General features: G+C 38.2%; 1 protein-coding gene and 2 pseudogenes across 4 annotated transcripts in view; 1 reads left to right on the forward strand and 2 right to left on the reverse strand.

The window, feature by feature from the left end:
• Fchsd2 (FCH and double SH3 domains 2) overlaps positions 1–17,622 on the reverse strand; it is a 282,704-nt gene that overhangs the window by 40,859 nt on the left and 224,223 nt on the right. For all 4 annotated transcript variants that reach the window (XM_010603233.1, XM_010603234.1, XM_010603232.2 and 1 more), the window contains one exon: positions 14,214–14,318. In XM_010603233.1, coding sequence (XP_010601535.1) covers positions 14,214–14,318 — 105 coding nt within the window. The remainder of the gene's footprint in view (positions 1–14,213; positions 14,319–17,622) is intronic.
• On the forward strand, positions 599–1,477 carry LOC104847699 (annotated as a pseudogene).
• On the reverse strand, positions 16,554–17,030 carry LOC109117386 (annotated as a pseudogene).

The following is a 17,622-nucleotide window of genomic DNA, read 5'->3' on the forward strand; positions in this document are numbered from 1 at the left end:
ATACTGAGATGTTAAGTTATAATATATGTATAAAGAGAATAATGGGTAAAATTAATGTCTGAATAGATGGCAAAAAAAGCATTTGGCAAAATTCAACATCTGTATTCACAGTAGAGAGAAAAAAAAACTTCTCCTCAATTTAATAAAGAATACAACAAAAATCTAGAGTCAATATTATACCTAATGAGGAAATTTTGGATATTTCTCCTAGTGTTAGGAGATAGGTAAGGATGTTGGCACTTACCACATCTATTCAATATCCTACGAGAAGGCCTACCCAGTGTAATAAGGCAAGAAAAATGGATAAAAGGTAATTAAATGGACTGAAAATGAAAATGTATTACTGCCTTTATTGGCAGAAAACACAATCATAGAAAATGACTATCTTAAGGAATCTACCAAAAAGTTATGAGAACTAAAAAATAAACACAAAGTCAATGCAAAAATTAATTATGATATACTGACAAGAAACAATTATAACATTAAATTTAAGTCCTGTTTCCAGCTGTGCGGAGGCAGCTCCTGTGTCTGAGTTCCCAAAGTTGAGACTTTTCTTTGCACGCTTGAGGACGCCCCTGGAGGGTCTGCAGCTGTCACCATGCCATAAAACGAATATATTGAATTACACTGTAAGCATTATGGGTATCGTTTGGATTACCATGAGAAAAAGAGAAAGAACGAAGGTGGAGAGGCTCATGAATGCTCAAAGAAGGCAAAAAAATGATTGGCCTGAAGGCTAAGCTCTACCATAAACAGAGCCATACCAAGAAAATACAAATGAAGAAGACTATCAAGATGCATGAAAAGAGAAACACCAAACAAAAGAATGATGAAAAGACTCCTCAGGGAGCAGTACCTGCCTATCTGCTGGACAGAGAGGGACAGTCTCGGGCAAAAGTACTTTCCAACATGATTAAACAAAAACGAAAAGAAAAGGTGGGAAAATGGGAAGTCCCTCTGCTCAAAGTTCATGCCCAGGGAGAGACAGAAGTATTAAATGTTATTCGAACTGAAAAGAGAAAAAAGAAGGCCTGGAAGAGGATGGTTACTAAAGTCTGCTTTGTTGGAAATGGCTTTACAAGAAAACCACCTAAATATGAAAGGTTCATTAGGCCAATGGGCTTATGTTTCAAGAAGGCCCATGTAACACATCCTGAACTGAAAGCCACTTTTTGCCTGCCAGTACTTGGTGTTAAAAAAAATTCTTCATCACCACTAAATACAACTTTGAGTGTTATTACCAAAGGTACAGTGATTGAAGTGAATGTGAGCAAGTGGGGCCTTGTGACCCAAGGAGCCAAGGTTATTTGGGGTAAATATGCCCAGGTAACCAACAATCCTGAGAATGATGGATGCATCAATGAAGTCTTACTGGTCTGACAGATGTTTCATACAATAACTTCTTACACTTATTGAAGACTACAGACCAATCAGGAAAGCTGCCATTATTGTGAATACTACCAAACAACTTTCATAACTCCAGTCATCAAGAGAATTATTTATTAAATTGTAAAACCATTAAAATGGCCCAGTTTTATAAATTGGTCTTTTACTTGGGGTCTGCTAAGATCTTAGTGAGATTGAACCACTGAAAAAGTAAACATCAGCTTTTGCCTTAAAGAGTGGGTATTCGAGTGGGTATTCAGCAACACAGATCTGTCATTCCTGAAAAAGCCACCAGTATAGTTGAAAATGTAAGTAAAGATCAATGCAAACTTCAAAAAAAAATTCACAATAGTATTGAAAACAAAAAATGTGGGTATAAATTAAAAAAATATATCTAAGACCTTTTATTACAAACAGCTAGTTAAAATATTATAGGCAGTCAGCAGGACTGGGCGCTCAAGAGAGTCAAAACAGAAGATAAGAACATATTACAACTGTAGCTCAGGCTGGGGATTTAGCTAAGTGGTGCTGCCGCCTGCCTCATAAGTATAAGGTCCTGAGTTTGATCCTCAGAACCAAAACATCAAAAACAAAAGTTATAACTGTGGCTGGAGGTGTCTTGAAGGTCAGGCTTTGAGACAAGGATAAATGATTATACCCACATACTTACCCTAGAATAAACAGCAGTGATTGATATTGTAAATAGGTATCAATCACCTTGAGTGAGGGACCAAAATCTCCTTAGCCCATTCTCTTTGTTTGGCCCATGTATGCTTGCTATGTGACATGGCTCCCCATCTAATTACTTTTAATCAATATTACCTAAGAGAGGCCAGGAGTGGTGGCGCACACCTGTAATCCCAGCCCTTGGGAGGCTGAGGCAGGAGGATCACTGTGAGTTTGAAACCAGCCTGGACTATATGTAAGACCTCAATTACAAGCCCATGCTAAATGACAAAGGGCCTAGGAGACAGTGCTCTAACCCCCTCCCATTGTAGCCATAGCCCCAATCTTTGTCAAATCCTGGCTTAGGACTGTAAGGCAATCTTGTACTGTTTGAAGTTGGGATCCTGATTAATGTGTAAGTTAGTGGTTCTAGACTATGAGATACATAGAGACCCCAAGTTAATTGTCAAACTGTTTGCTCATCTGGAATATCTTGGTGGCCTTTGAACCATTGTTACTCATCAATGTGTGACTGCCGAGTACGTGACTGCTGTCCACCAGCTCAAGTCAGCAGACCTTTGTCCCCTGCCTGCAAGCTTAAAATGTTAACCCCCCCTTTTTAGCCCCCTGTAAAAAGGACCTCAGCCCCTGAGCTGGTGCCTCTCTGAGTTACTTGGCTCCAGGTGTGCCATCTGGCCAGACTAATAAAGATCTGTTTACCATCTAGCTTGATATGTTCATTCCTGGTGTCAGAGCCTCGCTGAGGTATAGGTCCCAGCATTGTGGAGGGCCTTTTGGCTGTTCACGGCTTTCAGAAGTAAGGCCCTGGGTCTTGCTTCCAGAGCCATTGTTGGGCTATAGGACTCAGAATTGTGGAGGCCTTTTGGCTGTTCATGCTCCGTGGAGTGGAAGTGAGACTTTAGGTCTTATACTACACAGTGAGTTCCAGCTTAATCTCAACTACATAGTGAGACCCTGTCTCAAAAAAACCAAAACAAACATTACCTAAGTGACTACACTTATAATCTTACTAGTTGACCATACTTTTGTCCTAATTCATACCCACCTTGTGATTTTCCATTGGATCAATATTACCTAAGCAACCATACTTATAATCCTATTGACTGATTATAGTTTTGTCCCACCTTGTACCTGCTGCACCTCATGGCTTTGCTCTATAAAACTCCCTTGAAAAGTGGGATCTGGGGGCAATCTACTTTCCAGACTCCCTTATGTTTCTCCTAGAGAAAAACTTTCTCTCTATAAATACTTCCCACTCAACTTCCATTGTTCCTAGAATTCATTCTTTGATTTTAGAGAACACAAACTTGGCCTATCAGACATCTACCAGGTTGGGAGTTATAATATTCCCTTATACTATTTGGAGGTCCACAGATCATCCCTCTATCACATGCCCTATATAATTCTGACCCAAAACTACAAAATATTATGAAGGGAAATAAAAAAGGCCTAAATAAATGGAGAAATATGTTATGTTCATGAATTGCTAGCCTCAATATTGTTGAGAAATAAATTCTCCTCAAAATGACTTACAGATCCAATGCAATCCCAATCAAAATCCCAGAAATCTTTTTTTATAGAATTGACAAGCTGATGGAAATGAGAACAGTCCAAAAAACATGAAAAAAGAACAGCGCTGGAGAACTTACATTACCCATTTCAAGATTTGCTTTAAAGTAATTAAGAATGTAATATTGGTGTTAAGGGCAAACATACGGATCAGAGGAAATGAACATATTCCAGAAAAGATTTTTCACACAGCATGATTATTTGTTTTCAACACAGGTGCAAGGTAATGAGGAAAGGATAAACTTCTAAAAATGGTACTGGAACAACAGAACATCTATATGGGGGAAAAAAAGGAACTATCACCCTTAACTCATATTGGACCTCAACAAATGAATTCAAAACGCTTACAATCACAGTCCAAACATAACAGCTAAAATGGCAATATTTTTAGAAGAAAACACAGAATGTATCATAACTGTGGTGCAGGCAAAAAATGTCTCAGGATACAAAGAGTACTAACTATAAAAAATAAAACAGATAAATGAGATCTCATCAAGATTAAAAATTTCCAATCTAGGTAATGAAAAGCAAGCTAAAGACTGGAAGAAACACTCACAATACCTATACTTGAAGGGTAACTGATAGAGTTCTCTACCAGACAAAATGGCCCCAATGGTCCTACATTCTAAAATGGTTCCCACTTATGAGAAATGAGTCACTTTGGGAAAGTAAAACCTACCCGCTCTGGAGAAGTAAAACCTAACTTGTTATTCCAACCTGCTTCCCTCATGATCCTCCCTTTTCAATAACCTACCATTCAATCATTATCCCCACAGTACAACTAATCTCCAGTCCTCAGGATGCTCTCCTGCCACACAGCCCTTTATAAACCCCATCCAGTTGGTTCTACTTGCTCTCTCTCGCCATTGTTCCAGACAGCCTGGCAGCTCCTTCCCCCAATAAAGCCTTGCCTTGGGTGCTCCTGTTTCAGCTCATTTTCTTTTAGTAACTATGTAGTATCCAGAAAATATGAAGAACTCATTTTTTTTTTCTGGTACCAGGGATCAAAATTAGGATCTTGTAGGGCTGGGGATTTAGCTCAATGGTTCCTGGTGACTGCCTCACAAACACAAGGACCTGAGTTCAATCCCCAGTACTAAAAAAAAAAAAAAAAAAAAAGAAAGAAAAGAAATTGTGTCTGGGAAAATTAGGATCTTGTGCTTGCCAGACAGGCACAGCACCACTGAACTACATCCCCAGCTCTGAAAAACTCTTAAAATTCAGTAAGACTGATTAAAAAAAAATTTTTTTTTTTGGTACCAGGGATCAAACTCAGGTCCTTGTGTTTGTGAGGCAGTCACCAGAACCACTCAGCTAAATTCCCGGCCCTGATTCAAATTTTTTAGACGAGCAAAAGATATGACCAAAATTACTAAAAGATGTATGAATAGTCAAGCATATGAAAAGATGCTTAGTATCACTAGTGAGCATTGAAATGCAAATGGGAATCAGGTTGAAATAAGATGACACACCCAACTGTAATAGCTGAATTTAAAAAGACTGGCAATGCTAAATGTCTGTGAAGAGATGCAACGTGATATAGGTGTCAGGCTTGATCTGGCTATGACTGGATTAATTAATATGTTGTTTAATTCCAAGTTATAGTTTCAGATACAAAAAACTGCAGCCCTCAGCAAAAATACAGTGTTCTTTCAGGTAGCAAAAGATCAGATATGCTATGCCATCTCCAGGCAGACAGAACTCAGAATGGAATGTTATACAAAAATACAAAAGAGATAAACTACAAAGTATAGCAACTTCTTCCCTGTACCAAGTCACCTGATAACATCCATACATTTGCTGTGACCACTGCATGGACCCTGACCACAAGTATTTGATCTGATCCTTTTATATGCCAGACCCCTTCTCAATCCCCTATAAAATCCCTTGCTTTCTCTTTGTTCGCCACTGATGGCTTTCTTGCCCTCAGTCGACCTGCACCCAGGTGAATGAAGTCTGTGCCTCCTTGCCTTCTGCTTGCCTGCTTAGGTGGTCTCATTGCTCTGCAGTCTGCCACAATAGGCACTTTGGAAAACACGTTGGCAGTTTCTTTAAAGTTGCATACATAGTTACTTTTCTAGAGAAATCAAAACATGTCCACAGAAAGAATTGTACATTAATATTCATAGAAGCTTTATAAGAGTAAAAAATTAGAAACAAGCCAAATATCTATAAGTGGTAAATGAATAAGCAAATATAGGAGCATGGCTGTATCTCAAAAACATTACAGTGAAAGGAAGAAGTCAATCACAATGGCACATATTTTGTTTCGAAAAGTAGGTTCAGAATAAGCAAAGCTAAACGATATGACAGAAAGAAGACACACAAATTTGTGCTTTTTGGAGGGGCAGCAATATTTTATATCTTGATTTTGGTGGTGATTTAGAGGAAATGTACAGTTAAAATGGTTATATTTTATTGTGTGTATAGTATATTTCTGGTCATGAGACCAGCACATGAACAAGGCTTGTCTGCATAGAAAATAAATGTGAAATAGGAAGAAAAGGGTAAAAGTGTAGGGAAAGTGGGAAGGTAGGGGAAAGGTAATAAGGGAAAAGAAAAAAATATGAGAAAATGACAAAATGGAAATAAAGTATTTGTAAACAGGGAGGGTAGGAGGGGGTGAAGGGAGGGCAGGGACAAGGGGAAAAAATGAGAACCAAGACCTGTCATGTAAAGGTACAAGATTCCAGTAATGAATGTAACTGTACTGTATACCTAAAATGTACCAATAAACTCAATAAAAGAAAAACCAAGCCCCTTTCCGTTTCCTCTCTCTCTTGTTCTCTTTCCACCCAGCGGGCCATCGTGCCACCTCAGCTCTTTAATAAAGATCCCTCATAGGAGCTCTGTCGGTGTGTGGAGTGATCTTTGGCAGGCGCTGGTTTCTTTCAACTATTCTTGGTATTGACAGGAGGACAACTTGATATGATGTGGTTGTGTAGGGACAGGGGCACTGTAAGTAGGGTAAATAAAGGATGAAGGCCTCATTGAACTTTATTAAAAATTAGTAAGGCATTGGGTCGGGGATTTAGCTCAGTGGCACCTAGGCATGAGGTCCTGAGTTTGTTGCCCAGTAGGGGGGGGATTAAGGTAGTCTGACCTCTACAGCCAGACTCCAGCAGTTAGAAGGATAAAGGCAGCTAGACTCTGAGGAATCAGAAAGACAAAGGCTGCTAAACTCAAACAATTAGGAAGACACAAACAAAGGACTCAAAACTAGCCAGGCCTGGTGACTGCATGCCTGTAGTCTCAGCACTTGGGAGGCTGAGGCAGGAGGATCACTGCAAGTTAGAGGCCAGCCTTGGCCTTCATAGCGAGTTCAAGGTCATCCTGAACTGCACAGTGAGGCCTAGTCCCCAAAAAACCAAAGCCAAAACTCAGAACCAGGAAGTTTCTAGGTAGCATTATTAACATAGGAATTGCAAACTCCCCTCTATCTACTTAATCCTTTAGGCTAAACTACCTGTCATAAGGCCCCCCACCCATAATCTTACCCTCCACCAAAGGACAGGGAAAGGTCACATGGCAGAAGAAATCCAAGGTTAGGATGAAAGACAAGCCAGGGAGCCAATCACATTCCAAGAGCCTATATGGGACAAAGATTTCAATAAAAGGAGCTGTAGACAAAGAGATCCACAAGTTACTCACTTTTGAATACTCCTTTCTTGGCCAGATTAGCTGCCTGCCATGTCTGCTCACTCACTTACACTCTTTCTGTCTCTCTCTTTTCCTACTTTGCCCACTCTCAAATAAACTGTCTTTTATTTTAAACTGCTTCCTTAGTTCTTTACCAACACTGGCTTTACATTCAATGGGAGCTGCATGTTCCAGCAGCAGTGGCTTGCTGTCCAACCCTGGACATTATAGAGTGGCAGTGTGGCATGGCATACTACCCTTTCCAGGTGTTAGAAGTGCTGATGTGAAGGAAAGCACAGTATCATTCCAAAGTATTCCTGTTTAAATTTAATCTGGCCTTTATACCTAACTTCCAATTCATGAAACAAACAATGGATCAATCTAATGAACTCATAAAGCCAATATACTGCAAATTATTTAAGAGTTGAATTTTGATGTTAGAAAATAGGTTTATTCGTCTCTTTTCTGTATGTTTGAAAATTCTCACAACAAAAAATTTAGTGATTAGTCAAGAGGTTTGCTAGTACAGTAAAACCTCATAATAACAGGCCAAAGGTAATGTAAATTTTACAGTGTGATTGGAAATTGTTTTATACTCAGCTCATACTTGCTGTTTCATTACCCCTATAATAATGAGGCCTTATATTTGTGTAATTGAAATTTCTGGACCACTCTTATGCCATCATGGCAAGGATCTTACCATTTTTGAGTCACAGAGGGACAAGACTGACATAGTGCAACAGGAACCCATGAAATCACAATGTAAGTGAGAATGATATATATAAAAGTATGTTTATAAAAATAATAATTTGTATTTTTTTCTTGTTAATTTACTTGATACTATGTACAATGTAATTTGGCTTTCAAATGTACACTCAAATACAGAATCTAGTAAATATTTTGGACAAGAATCATATAATCTATGTACTTCCTTGTCCTACCTACATCAAAAGGAGCTATTAAAAACTTTTAGGTACTTTTGACTTCTACATTTATTTTTGTATTAATCATTTCATTGTAAAAAAAAAAAAAGAAAAAGAAAACTCTTAGTAATCCAGGTAAAGAATATAATTTATTTTTTGTTTGTTTGATTTTTTTTTGAGGCAAGGTCTCATTATGTAGTTGAAGATGGCCTTGAACTCCAAGCGATCCTCTTGCCTCAGCCTCTTGAGTGCTGGGATTACAGGTGTGCACCACATGCCTGGCTTTCTTTTTTAAGACAGGGTCTTGCTATATAGTCCAAGCTTGCCTTGAGCTTAAGATCCATCTGCCCTAGCCTCTTGAGTGCTGGGGCTACAGCCATGCCAGCTAAAAGGTATAATTCAAACATATAGATCCTAGAATAACATAGGTCATAAAGAGCCTCCAAAAAGATAGTATTTAAAACTCTTGATTTATCGACACGCTACACACTTATTTTTTTGAAATTGCAGTAAAGGGCATATTATAAAATTTACCATGTTAACCTTTTAAATGTATACTTCAGTGATATGAAATATATTAATATGATGGCACAATCATTACCACCATCCCTCTTCAGATCTTTATCTTGCAAAACAAAACCTCTATACATTAAACAATATTTTCTCATTTCCCTCCTCAGCCCTGATAATCATACTTCATTTCCTGTCTCTACTGTACCTCATGAAGTGGAATCATACAGTATTTATCTTTTTGTGACTGGTTTATTGGCCACCCCCCAACCTCTGGTCCTTATTTACATGGAATATATTCTATTCTATCTATTTATTTACAACCAACAGTATTTTTGTCTTTGGATCTAAAAAGAGAGTCTCAAAAACATTCGCTCTTACTCTGCTAAGGCTGTGACACTGGCTTTACCCAGAGCTGGGAGAAAAACAAAAACAAAAACAGCAAAATCTCTTCTACCATAAGCCAGTGTTTCTGAAATTAGGCAAAAGCCTGCCAATAGTACTTGGCCAACACCCTAGGGGAGTGGTTCAGTCATGACTGAATCCAGAGGAAAATGGCTGTTCACTGCACACCCTTCTCTCCTCACTCTGAAGGCTGTGGCTCAGACTATGCCAGGAACAAAATGGAGCTGGGGTTAGGGGAGATGGCAAGCCTGTTCTGATTCAGGTCACTTCTACAAATCTTTGCTGAAAACATGCTAATACATACTCCCTTTGCTTGCCTGCTTTGTCTCTCCTCACTCCACAATCCTTGAAGCACTTTTTCAAAACCTCTAGAGTCCTGAAGGGGTGTTTGGAAATGACTAGTTTAGACTGATCCTCAACCAATGCAAGTCTTCAGAAAGCATATTGCTGCCTTACGTCCCAGGGGTGCTTATTCTGAAGAATTTGAAACTATTTCCGAATACCCAAATCAACTTGCTTCTTTCCTACCTTGATCTGCTATTTTAAATTCTGTCTCTTCAGGTTGCATGGCATAAATCTACGCTATCCATTTCCTCTGACTGATCAATACCACTCACTAGTCAATATCCATCTTTCAATCCTAACTCTGTTCTGTGTTACGTACTCTGACAAACCTACCCCGGTGCTCCCTGTGTCCCCCAGTTCCTTAGTGTACCTGCACAGACACTCTTTGACACTTGTGCTTGCAGGCTTCATTATCTTTGACATACTTTAAGCTTTCCAAAGAGGAACAACATCTCTTGAAGGATGGATAGTGTTAGTTTTTATGACTATTTCCATGTCCCTTCACTGGTTTGGAGACAAGGAGATAAATGCTCACATGTGTGCAGAGGTCTTCCATAAATTATCCCTAACCACTATTAGTCTACTTACTTTTACGATATTTCCTTACAAAAATCTTCTACCTCTAATCATATCTACCTCCTAAACTATATTCTGTGTCTTCCTTCTTTGCTTTCCTTCTTGTGTGTTTCTAATTTCAACCTCTTTCCCTCTAGGAAGTATTAGCCTGGGGCATACAAACAACTGTGTACACAAATATATTTATTTGTTATGGGAGAGGTTTTACATGTTATATACAATGTTCACAGAGTCCCATGACTTTAAAAAAAGATCAAAATTCCCTATTATAATGCCCTCCTCCTTTATTTTTGTGGTACTGGGGAATAAACCCAAGGCCTTTGCAATGAGTCACATCCTCAGACCTTTTTAAGTTTTTGAGAAAGGGTCTCGCTGACTCACCAAGTTGTCCAGGCTGGGCTTGAATTTGTGATCCTCCTGCATGACCTTCCAAGAATGGTGGGACAAAAAGCATGTGCTATCACACCTGTGTTGCCTTTTCTTAATCAAATCTCCGCTATTTTCAAAGGTCCAATTTGGGTCCCTGGATCCACAGAACCATTCATATTGAGGAGACGTCTTAGGAGATTTATATAGATAGATATCTACATATCTATGATAGATATGGATATCCATCTATATATTTTAAACTTATTGAATATATATTCAGTAATTTTAATTGATATCTTACTTTGTGAAAACTTAAAATTAATTTCTTCATTATGACCTCTTTTATTTAATGTTTCTTGATTATAAACTCTTCACAGTAATTTTAGAGCCTTTTTGTTATATACATACTTTCTACAAAGCAAGTATTCAGCAGCTACTACTCTGGACTTAGATGAAGCTGTTGAGTTATCTTCAATTTCAGGTGAATAGCAACTCAATTTATGTGTTTTTTTTTTTTTGTTGTTGTTGTTGTTTTCCGGTACCAGGGACTGAACTCTGGACCTTGTGCTTGTGAAGCAGGTGCGGTGCCACTGAGCTAAATCCTTGGCCAGAAACTCAATTTTATTTATTTACTTTTTTTCCTCTCATTGAGTTTATTGGTACATTTTAGGTATACAGTAAAGTTACATTCATTATTGGGATCTTGTACCTTTACATGACAGGTCTTGGTTCTCATTTTTTTCCCTTGTCCCTGCCCTCCCTTCACCCCCTCCTCTTCTCCCCATTTACAATCACTTTATTTCCATTTTTTCATATTTTTTTCTTTCCCTTATTGCCTTTCCCCTACCCTTCCCACTTTCCCTAAACCTTTAGCCCTTTTCTTCCTATTTCACATTGTTAATTATATTATTAGGGTCTTATGTACCATTATAGTTTTTCACACAAGAGAAACTACTCAGTATTTACACGTGTGACTTATTTATTTCACTTAAGAGTATATCCTCAATATGCATCCATTTTCCTAAGAATGACGCTAATTTCTCATTCTTTATGGCTGAATAGTATTCCACTTTATAGAAAAAACACATCTTCTTTATTCAGTCTCCAACTGATGGGCAAATGGGCTGTTCTGAAGTTTTAGCTATTACAAATTGTGCTGTGCTGGGAGTGGTGGTGGACACCTGTAATACCAGCACTTGGGAGGCTGAGGCAGTAGGACTGCTGTGAATTTGAGACCAGCCTGGGCTACAGAGTGAGTTCCAGGTCAGTCTCAACTACATAGTGAGACCCTGTCTCAAAAACAAAACAAAAAACTGTGCTGCTATAAACATAGGTGCACATATATCACTGTGATATGATTCTTTTTTTTTCTTTTTAATGTTTTTTATTTCATTATTATCCAGTGCTAGAGATGGAAACCATTCAGCCCATTTTTTTTTTTTTCTCATCTCTCTCTTGGTACCAGGATCAAACTTGGGACCTTGCACTTGTGAGGCAGGCGGCAGCACCACTGAACTAAATCCCTGGCCCTCTTTCTCTGTTTTTTGAGACAAGGTCCCACTATGCAGCCCAGGGTGGCCTCAAGCTTGCAGTGATCCTCCTGCCTTGGTCCCCTGAGTGCTGGGATTTGGGATTGCAGATGTGCATCTCCACAGGGCACCACGCAGCCCACTCTTCTGACGAAGCAACCAGGCCTAGGGAGGCCCCGCTGCATGGTTCACTGGCTTTTCCCAAGCCCTGTCTTCCCTTTTCAGCAAACTTCCAGAGCAACTGGTCCACATTGACCTTCTCCAAGATGTTTGAACTCCCCGTGGATCTGGTCCCTGAGTCCAGCCCCCAGCCTTGTCCTGTCCCCCAGGTGGCCTCACCTGACCAATCTGCACATGTGTATCCTCCACCAATCAGGCTGGGAACCCAGGAAACACTGTCTAGGAAGGTGGGTCCTAGAACCCAACCTGACCAATCAGAAAGCCCAGGTCTCTAGCTGCAGTGATTGATTTGGGGTGCAGCCAATGAGATTCTGCCCTAGGACTTTGGCTGGAAGCATGGGAAAAGAGACACTTTTGATTCCTGAGGCTGGAGGTTGTTGGGATGGAAATGCAGGCCGCTGGTGACCACTCCCCCTCCACGTGTATGCACACAAGTGTGCACGCGCACATCTAGGGTCAAGCAGGAGTGAAGGTCCCCAGGGAGGAAAACACATTAGACAAGAAGAGAGACACCACTTCCTGCCCCTTGATATGATTCTTTTAACTCTTTTGGAGAGATACCCAGCAGAGGGATGGCAGGAAATGGAACCTCTAGACCCAGCTCTTTGAAGTATCTCCATATTGATTTCTATAATGGTTGTACCAGTCTGCACTCCCACCAACAGTGGAGAAGAGTTCCTTTCTCCCCACAACCCTGCCAACATTTCTTATTGTTTGATTTCTTGATAGCAGCCATTCTTTGTGGGGTGATGTGGATTCTCAGTGTTGTTTTCATTTGCATCTCGCAAATGACCAGTGATGTGGGACATTTTTTCGTATATTTACTTGCTGCTTTTACTTCTTTGTCTGAGAAATGTCTGTTTATTTCAGATGTCCATTTTTGAATTGGGTCTTTATATTTGGGGGGCTGATTGTTTTGAGTTCTTTATATAGTCTAGATAAGAGTGTTTTGTCTGAGGAGCAGCTGGTAAAAAAATTTTCCCACATTGTAGGTTGTCTTTTAGTTTTGTTAATGGTTTCTTTTGCAGTGCAGAAGCTTTTTAATAAGATGAGATCCCCAGTTGTTGATTCTTTTTTTTTTTGGTACCTGGGATTGGGTCCTTGTTCTTGCAAGGCAGGCGGCGGAACCACTGAGCTAAATCCCCGGCTCAGTTGTTGATTCTTTCTGCTTGTTCCCGTGCTACTGAGGATTTGTTCATAAAGTCTTCCTATGCCAATGTCTTCAAGAATTCTGCCCAACTTATCTTCCAACAAGTTTAGGGTTTCTTTTTTAATATTTAGATCTTTAATCCACTTGCATTTTAGTTTAGTGCATGGTGAAAGATAAGGGTCTAGTTTTAATCTTTGGCAGGCTGAAATCCAGTTTTTCTAACACCATTTATTAAAGAGACTATCTTGCCTCCAGTGAGGATGGTCGGCTCCTTTGTCAAAGATGAGGTTGATGAGTACATCTGGAATTGTTTTTGTATCTTCCAATCTGTTCCACTAATCCTCAGGTCTGTTTCTTTACCAGTACCATGCTGTTTTTATCACAGTGGCTTTGTAGTGTAGTTTCAAATTGGGAACTGTTGTACCCACTGCCATGTCTCTGTTGCCTAGGATGGCTTTTGCTATTCTAGGTCTCTTCTGGTTCCAAATGAATTTTTGGATTAGTTTTTCTAGTTCTGTGAAATATAGTGTTGGAATTTCAATTGGCATTGCATTGAATCGGTATAGCAGTTTTGGTAGTATGGCCATTTTCACTAAGTTTATTTTTCCTACCCAGGAGCAGGGGATTTCTTTCCATTTTCTTATATCCTCTTTGATATAAGAAAGAGTGCTTTCTTTTTTCAGAGTGCTGTAGGTTTCAGTAGAGGTGTTTTACTTCTTTCATTAGATTGATTCCTAGATACTTCCATTTTTTGGGATGCTATTGTGAAAGGAACTGTTTCCCTAATTTCTTTCTCAGTGTTTCTGTTATTTGTGTACAAGAAGGCTATTGATTTTTGAGTGTTGACGTTGTATCCAGCTACCAGAAACTCAATTTTAAAGGTGCACATTAGTGTGACACTGTGATTGGAACTGGGCAAAATGTCACAAACAGCTGCCCCCTTACCTCTGCTTTACGAATATTTTCTCTAGCTTCCTCTATTTTCTGATCCAGCTCTGCTCGGCTTTGTTCAGATACAGCAACTGCATGACATTCCAGATCATTTAGAACCTATCAAAGAAAACAGGAAAATAATAATGACTGTTTTATTTTTTTCATCTTCATTCCTTAAGTGACTAGAATATTTAGATAATTCAAAAGGCGGGCTGGGGATTTAGCTCAGTGGTGCCACCACTTGTCTTGCAAGCACAAGGTCCAGAGTTTGATTCCTTGTACACACATGTACACAAACACACACACACACACACACACACACACACACACACACAATTTAAGATAAAAACATAAGTGGAAATTGGATATTTTAACTTTAATACACATTGCCCTGAAAGGTTACATTCTATGCTTTAATCACACTGGATATTGTCAACCATTAAAATTACGACAATATAATATTTTATGATACTTTAAAATGTTATTGTTTTAATTATTATGTTTTTGATTAATAGAAAACATTATTTCATGTGTTGATGGCCATCTCTATTTCTACTTCTATGAATGGGCAATTTACATCCTCATCAATTTTTCTATTTTTTGTTTTTTATTATTTAAATGTATTTCTTTATTGATATTAATTTTTTGTGATTTATGTTACAAATATTTCCTTCCACTGTATTCCCTTTCTCTCTTTATATTATTTATAAATACATATATTTTTCTTTTTTTGTGTGGCACCGAGGATTGAATCCAGACCTATAACTGAGCTATAGCCTCAGACCTTTTAATTTAGCTTTTAAAATTTTGAGATAATTTCTGATTAAGTTGTCCAAGCTGGCCTCTAAATTATGTTCCTCCTACCTCAGCCTCTTTTGTAGCTGGGATGACAGGTGTGCACCATCACACCCTGCTGAAATTTTTATTTTTATATGGTCACATTTATGAATCTTTTCCTTTATATTTCCTAGCTTTGTGTCATATTTAAGAAGGTATCTATAATATACCAAAAACATTCTCAGTTTTTGTTTAGTACCTAGATTGTTAACTGTTCTAAAAATTTTTCTACATAGTTCAAGAGAGAAATCTAATTTTATGTATTTTTTTCTCTAAACACAAACCCAATTCCTCTAACATCATTTACTCAATAATTTCCCCAAAGATTTGAAATGCCTTTTTTAAATGGTGGAGATTGAACTCCAGGACTTCACACTTGTAAAGTATGCATTTTACCACTGAGACACACCCCCTAGCCCAAGGTATTTGCTGTCATGAGAAATTTCAAATATACTCAAAGGTAGAATTTAGCACAACAAAAATTCCCAGATATCAATCTCTGTGATTCAAAATATGGCAAGATTTTTCCACATGTGCTTTATCTATCCTTTTTATTAGCTACTACATTTTAAAGCAAATTCCAGATATTAACTTAATTCCTATTCAATTTTGTACAAGCCTGTAAATATGTGAAATTTTTACACAACCACAATACCATTATCAGACCTAAAAGTAATTTCTTGGTAGTCTCTAATGTGCAGCTCATCATTAAACAGCCTCTCACAGTTGGCTGGTTTGGGTTAGTATCTCAATAAGGTCTTTATACCAAATTACCATTCACAGATCATTTTCTTTGTAAGTTTACTAACTTCTATGCCATACCACCATTTTGATTTCTATGGTCATTACTGCATAATTCAGTTTGTGGTAAGGCATATAAGTCACTGTTATTCTGTTTTTCTTTAAGTGTTTACACATTACCAAGGTCTGTAGGATTTTATTACAGTAAATAAAGACAAATGATTTTATAGTATTTCCAGGCATTTCATGAATGGTCAGAGCAACTGAGTATACAACATAACTCACAACAGAGTGCTGTGAACAATTTATTTAACTGAAATGCCATACACTAACTTCCATTTATTTTATTTTTTTGGTACTGGGAATCAAACTCAGGCCCTTGTGCTTGACAGGCAGGCACTGTGCTGTTGAGCTACATCTTCGGCCCACTTCCATTTATTTTGATACATCTTTTCCCTGTGGTGATTTATAGAGGATTTTTAAGCCAATATAAAGATTTCATAAATATTTGGCCACTTGGGTATACACTTGCACAATACCTCACATCTTTCAGAAAACAAAAACAAAAACAAAAAATATCCAAGTATAAAGACCTGACATAACTAACTAGGCACAATGAAAATCTGCTCCAAATATTTCTCAGAAGTAAAAGCATCACACACTTGTTCAATTAAGAAAACCATCCTTGTCGTTCAGAATGGTTTTTATTTTTAAGCAGGGCTTAGAACACTTAGCTACTAATTAGGTACTGAATAGCAGAGCTATATCCCCAGCTTATGCCATGAATTTATAGGGAACAGGTTCCAGCAACTCAGGCTCCTTCCCATTGGGTCTCACCACGTATGCTTCTCTGAGTGGGGCAGGCTGGCACTTCAGTTGAACCCCGGTACCTTTTTCTTTGGTTTTCTTCTTTTTCTGATCATTTTCCTTGATACATTTCAGGAAGTTATCTTAACTCTGAGTGTTTAATATGCTCAATACATACATTAATTCTCTTGGCAAATACCTTGCCCTTAACTTGCTTATTTACAACAATGCCAACAACATGCTGGGTAACACTATAGACTCTTCCAGTTTTGTCATAGTAACATTTGTTTGGCATTCTTTTTTGAATAGTACCCATTCTCTTGATGTCTACATCACCCTTTTTACAGATTCCCATATATGTGGCCAAGGAACAATGCCATGTTTTCTAAAAGGCCTAGAGACCATGTAATGGGTTCCTCTCCTCTTTTTCTTTGTGTACATCATTTTGGCAAATTACTGGAAGATGGTGATTCTCATATACTTTAAAGAAATTCCAGAAACATTTTAGAATCAGACTGTCAACTTACTTTAAAACTATCTTGTAAGTTTCACTGAAATTACAAATAACTTTAGTATAACATCCACATTTTTGCATCTCCCCAGTCATGTTGCTACTATATTCTTTGGCTAAAAAAAACAAACTTTCTTCTTATTGGTCATGAGATTTCCCTCATTCATTCATCAGTACTTTATTGTGGTATGGATAATAGTTTTCCAACTGCATTTGCAATTTATTATTGCTGATTAATAAAAATAAAGATTTTTAAAAACAGAGTTCTGTATCTATTCATTTTATTGAACTCTAATTGACAGTGGGGTCTCTTACTGGGGGATACAACAATATTATTTATAAATGACAATAGATGTGTCTTTTCCTAATATTTATGTATTTTTTCCTAATATATTGACTCATCAATCCTTTAAAATACTGAATAGCAGTGGTGATGATGGGCATTACTTTCTTTTATTTGGTTTTTTGAGACAGGGTCTCACTATGTAGTTCAGACTGCTCTGGAACTCACTGTGTAGCCCAGGC

The sequence above is a fragment of the Fukomys damarensis genome, unplaced genomic scaffold (assembly GCF_012274545.1).
Source record: "Fukomys damarensis isolate Sample0158 unplaced genomic scaffold, DMR_v1.0_HiC HiC_scaffold_16, whole genome shotgun sequence".
Classification (NCBI taxonomy): Eukaryota; Metazoa; Chordata; class Mammalia; order Rodentia; family Bathyergidae; genus Fukomys; species Fukomys damarensis.